This window comes from Heliangelus exortis, chromosome 28 (genome assembly GCF_036169615.1).
Source record: "Heliangelus exortis chromosome 28, bHelExo1.hap1, whole genome shotgun sequence".
Classification (NCBI taxonomy): domain Eukaryota; kingdom Metazoa; phylum Chordata; class Aves; order Apodiformes; family Trochilidae; genus Heliangelus; species Heliangelus exortis.
The window spans coordinates 3,556,059-3,561,453 of NC_092449.1; the positions used below are offsets into that span (position 1 = coordinate 3,556,059).

Consider the following 5,395-nt stretch of genomic DNA (forward strand, 5'->3'; position numbering starts at 1 on the left):
GTACTGGGGTTACACGGGGCTGGGGCCACAGGTGGCAAACAGCTTAAAAAAATTAAGAAAAACCCAAAAACCCCACAATTCCCCCCCAAAATTAAGCCTAAACTGCCCCTGGTGCTCCATGTCAGAACTGCACCAACCCTGGGTGATCATGGAGCCACCCTGGAGAGAAGGGGACATAGGACCCCCCCCCCCCCCCACCCTGGGCTCAGGTGTTAATTAACACACTTAATTAAGTAAATTAAACTCTGCCAGAGCTGCCTGGGAGGCCACCAGATGCCACCAACTCCCCCCCCACACCCAGAGCCCTCCATCCTGGGCCACCACATGGCCCCATTTGGCTCTGTCCTCTACCAAAACCAAACCCAGCCCCTTCCCCACCCCAGCACCGACGATGCAATTAAAAATAATTAAAAATAAATAATAATAATAAAAAAAAAACAAAACCAAATCGCTCAGGCCTGAGTTCCTGCAGGAAAAGGGAGCCCTGAGTTCCTCCAGGATCTCTGGAAAGGGCTCAGTCACTCCTCTACCTCCAGCAGGACCAGAGCCACCTCCTCCCAGCAAGGCCACACTGCAGCAAATCCCTCCATCACACACACTAATTAATAATAATTAAAAAAAAAAAAAAATAGTAATTTCTACACTAGTGAAGCTTTTTGCCAAAAAAGCCCTCCTGGCCCCCCCAGCAGCTCAGGGCTGGGATTCCCAACCTCCATCCCCCCTGGAGCAGCAGGGACACCCAGCAGCAGCCTCCTCATCACCCACCTGAGTAGCATTTCACACACACTAATTAATATTAATTAAAAAAAAAAAAAATAAAAAAAAAATAGGAATTTCTACACTATTGAAGCTTTCTGCCAAAAAGCCCTCCTGCCCCCCCCCCAGCAGCTCAGGGCTGGGGGATTCTCAACCTCCATCCCCCCTGGAGAGCAGCAGGGACACCCAGCAGCAGCTTCCTCATCACCCACCTGAGCAGCATTTCACACACACTCATTAATAATAATAATAATAATTTTTTAAAAATTAGTAATTTCTACACTAGTGAAGCTGCAGCTTTTTGCCAAAAAAGCCCTCCTGCCCCCCCCCCCCCCAGCAGCTCAGGGCTGGGGGATTCTCAACCTCCATCCCCCATGGAGAGCATCAGGGACACCCAGCAGCAGCTTCCTCATCACCCACCTGAGCAGCATTTCACACACACTAATTAATATTAATAATAATTAAAAAAAAAATAAAAAAAATAGGAATTTCTACATTAGTGAAGCTGCAGCTTTTTGCCAAAAAAGCCCTCCTGCCCCTCCCCCCCCCCCCAGCAGCTCAGGGCTGGGATTCCCAACCTCCATCCCCCCTGGAGCAGCAGGGACACCCAGCAGCAGCTTCCTCATCACCCACCTGAGTAGCATTTCACACACACTAATTAATATTAATTAAAAAAAAAAAAAATAAAAAAAAAATAGGAATTTCTACACTATTGAAGCTTTCTGCCAAAAAGCCCTCCTGCCCCCCCCCAGCAGCTCAGGGCTGGGGGATTCCCAACCTCCATCCCCCCTAGAGCAGCAGGGACACCCAGCAGCAGCCTCCTCATCACCCACCTGAGCAGCATTTCACACACACTTAATAATAGTAATTAAAAAAAAAAAAAAAAAATAGGAATTTCTACACTAGTGAAGCTGCAGCTTTTTGCCAAAAAGCCCTCCAGGCCCCCCCAGCAGCTCAGGGCTGGGATTCCCAACCTCCATCCCCCCTCGAGCATCAGGGACACCCCGCAGCAGCTTCCTCATCACCCACCTTGGACCCTCACAACTCCCCCCCCTGGGTGCCCCATTCCCTGGAGGGGGTGCAGCCCTGAGAAGGGGGGGGTTCCCTAAAGACAGCAGAGAAGGGGGGATTGAACACAGTGGGGTTTTATTCCATCCATCACCTGCAGCCACACTCATCCACCACCATGTCCTCGTAGTGCCTCAGCACCACGTTGTCACTGTTGTCATAGTAGAGGATGGAGATGGGGGAGAGCCTGACGGGGACACAGCAGGGCTGGGGGGTCCCCTGGGGGTCCAGGGAATGCACCATGGTCTGGAGGATGGCGTGGTTGGTGCTGTTGAGCTCGGCAGTCAGGGGGAAGGGGCATTCCCCCAGGCAGTAGTTGGCCAGGTAGCCCTGGGGGGCAATGATCCAGTTTTCCCAGCCCACCTCCCTGAAGCTGATGTAAAGGCGCCGGGGTCTGCAGAGGTTGCTGGGGGTGAGGGGAAGGTGCTGGCTGCTCCTCCTCCTCCTCCTCTTCCTCCTCCTCCTCCTGGAGGCTTTGCACTGCTGCTGGTTGAGGCTCACCACCCAGAGGGAGGTGTCCAGGAAGGAATCGATGCTGGTGCAGAGGTTCTGCAGCTCCTCCCTGCCCGGGCTTGAGGTTCTGGTGCTGACCGAGATCTCCAGGATCAACCCCAGGTTCCTGCTCTGGCTCCTCCAGTCCTTCCCCACCTCGCCCAGGTTGAAGAGGAGAGATTTGTGCAGCTGGGCAAAGGATTGCTCCAGCAGGAGCTTTCTTCTGGGCTGGGGCATCTCCTGCAGGACCATCTGGGAGCTTTGGTAGAGCCTCAGCTCAAAAACCTGCCCCTGGCTGGAGGGGTGGTAGGAGTTGTGGCTGAATTGGATCTCCAGCTGAGCCATGGTCAAACGCTCGCCCTCCTCCAGCACCGAGAGGTTAAAGGACAAAAACTTCTGCAGACACAGCAGCCTCTGGGGCTGCCCCTTGTGGAGGAAGTGGCCTGACAAAGAAGGAGAAAATAGAGGAGGAGGAGGTGGTGGTGATGGTTGGACCTCGTCAGGCTGAGCAGGATCAGCTCCCACTGCTCCAAGTCGAAGCTCTTGGCTGCCCAGCAAGGGGAAGATGGAGCTGGCAGAGCCCACAGCTCTTGGGCTGAGGTGACACCAGGCTGGGGGGGTGACTTTCAGAAAGGGCTGGGGGTGGAAATCCCAGCCTGGGGCTCAGGGATGCTGCAGCCACTCCCAGCATCTCCTCCAGATGCTCCTGAAACATCCTGGCCTGGGGTTTTATCCCAGCTGTAAATCTCTCCCCCCAGCCCAGGGGGTGCCAGATGTTTGGGATGGAGGGGGAAAAAAAGGGAAATAAATAGCAGCAAAGTCGAGGGGCTGGGAAAGTTGCCTGCTTTAAGCCAGCCCTGGGTTTCCACTGGAAACCTGGAACCACAAGAGAAGTGAGCTCTGTGGTGCCTCAAGACCCAGAGGGCACCCAGCAGAGAGGTCCCATGGAACAGAAGGGCTCAGAGGTGCTGCAGGGTCAGCTGGAGGTGTGAGGACAAAAAGGAGAAGGGGGGGGACACAGCCAAATGCTCCAGCATCCTCTCCCTGCCCAAGCCTGGGTGCCACGGTGTTACTGGAGGGGTCACCTCCACCCCCACCAGCCCAAGGGCTCAGATCCAGTCACCTGGGGTCAAACCCAACACCTCTGGTGGCTTTAGGTGGCTCCAGGACTGAGCTTTAGCCAGCTCCCTACCCACTGCCTTCTCTCCTGACTGTCAAGAAGCCTCCAAAGCATCCGGAGGGTCCACGGCAGTGATTTCTCCTGGACAAGGATTCTGGGCACTTCCCCCACCTCCACCCAGGAGACAGAAAAGGGAAGGAGTGGGATAAACTCCCTCACTCCAGAGAGCAGAGGAGCTGCCAAAGGCAGGACCCAAACCCCAACATTTCTGTACCTTGGTCAGCGAGGACACGGATGATGTTCCCAGGGACATTAAATTCCTCCACCCTACAGGCATCCACCAGGTCTCTGGTTGCAGAAGGCAGCATCTTTCTCTTCTGGAAGATCCTCCAGAGCACAGAGGGCACAGGGATGGGGGTTTTCGGGCTGGGTTTGCCACTCAAACCCAAAGCTTTCAACAGGAAACTTTCCTGCAGATTTAACTCCATGCCCAGGCCCAGGGTGAGGAGAGCCCAGGCCAGGCTGGCTCTGAGGCTGGGGAGCAGCCACATTGCTCCACAACCCTTCCAAAGGACAAAGAGCAGCTGGGCTGAGGACCTGAAGAGGGGCCAGGGGGGTGTTGATTGCCTGATTGGAGCCTTTGATCTGGTTCCTGCTCAATTAGCTCGGAGGGATTCCCAGGATTGGGCAGAGGGTGTGAGTGGCCTCTCCAGGCTCCCTGGGACCTTTTAACCCTTTGAGGTGCCAGGAGGCCTCCTCCCCCCTCCTGCAGAGCTCCTGCCACCTCTCCAGCATCTCCACACCATCCAGGGCCAGCAACAAAGTCCTTGGTGGGCTCTCACGTGCATCTTCCCCACACAAAACCATCAGCAAGTCAAGCCCTGCTCCCATCCCCTGCTCCCATCCCACCCAAATCCAAGGGGACACAGCTCTGGGGCTCCTCTTGCTCCCTCCTCCCCAGTCAGGTGTTGGTTTTCTGGTTTTTTGGGGTTTTTTTCTCCAGTCACACTCTCCCATCAGCTTCCAGCACACCTCAGCTTCAATCCCTCACTTCATTCCCACAAGACACACACAGCCCTGGGGTCCAGCACGAAAAATCCATCAGCACCCACCCCCAGCACCCACCCCCAGCACCCAGCCAAGCAGAAGGAGCCCCATGGCCCCCACCCCAAGCTGCAGGCAGCACAGCTGATGTTCCACACTCGTGGGCACAAACCCATGGACTGCTGGGGTTGGAAGTGACCTGGAAGTTCCAACCTTCCTCCCACAAGCCCAGCTTGGTGCAAACCCTGTGCTGGCCAAGGATTCCCTTCCTGAACGTTGAAACCTGGACAAACTGATGGATAAAATTCAGTTTATCCCCCACTTGGTGCTGCCTGGGTACCACCCTGACCCCAACTCTGCAGTGAGCAAGCAGAAAGAGGCCCAGGATGTTGGTTCCCTCCATCTCCTGCCTCCAAATCCCACTTGAAAGCCAAGGAAGTGGTTTGAAAGCCAAGGAAGTGGTTTGAAAGCCAAGGAAGTGGTTTGAAAGCCAAGGAAGTGGTTTGAAAGCCAAGTGAAACATTGAGCTGCTCCCTTTTAAAACCCTCTGGAGATGCTGAGGGCACTGGATCACCATGGATCATCATTTCCCAAGTCCCATTTTGCTTTCTCCCTGCCAGGGACCTTTCCCTGGGGCTCACACGTGAGCCTGGAGTGGGCTCAATGCAGAGGAAAGAAGGAAAAACCCACAATGAACCCCCCCTGATCTTGGAATGGATGTCCCTGGAATTAATCCTCTTGTCCCTGGCTGGGAGGACACAGGAATTGGGGGGGGTCCTGGACCCACCACAGGGACAGTCTTGGTTTGAGGGGTTGTAAAATCCCCAGGGATCCCCCAGCCCAGCCCAGGGACCCTGCAAGGCTCGAGGTTGCCTGGAAAACCAACAGAGGGAGCAGAAACTTTGTTCTTTCCTT

At 54.9% G+C, this 5,395-nt stretch overlaps 1 protein-coding gene across 1 annotated transcript; it reads right to left on the reverse strand.

The window, feature by feature from the left end:
- Positions 1 to 1,885: 1,885 nt before the first annotated feature.
- On the reverse strand, positions 1,886 to 4,540 carry GDF1 (growth differentiation factor 1). Its single transcript, XM_071727879.1, has 2 exons — positions 3,711 to 4,540; positions 1,886 to 2,759 (listed from the first exon to the last, which is right to left on the reverse strand). The coding sequence occupies exons 1-2, from the start codon at positions 3,985 to 3,987 to the stop codon at positions 1,915 to 1,917; spliced, it is 1,122 nt and encodes a 373-aa protein (XP_071583980.1). The 5' UTR covers positions 3,988 to 4,540; the 3' UTR covers positions 1,886 to 1,914.
- Positions 4,541 to 5,395: the final 855 nt, after the last annotated feature.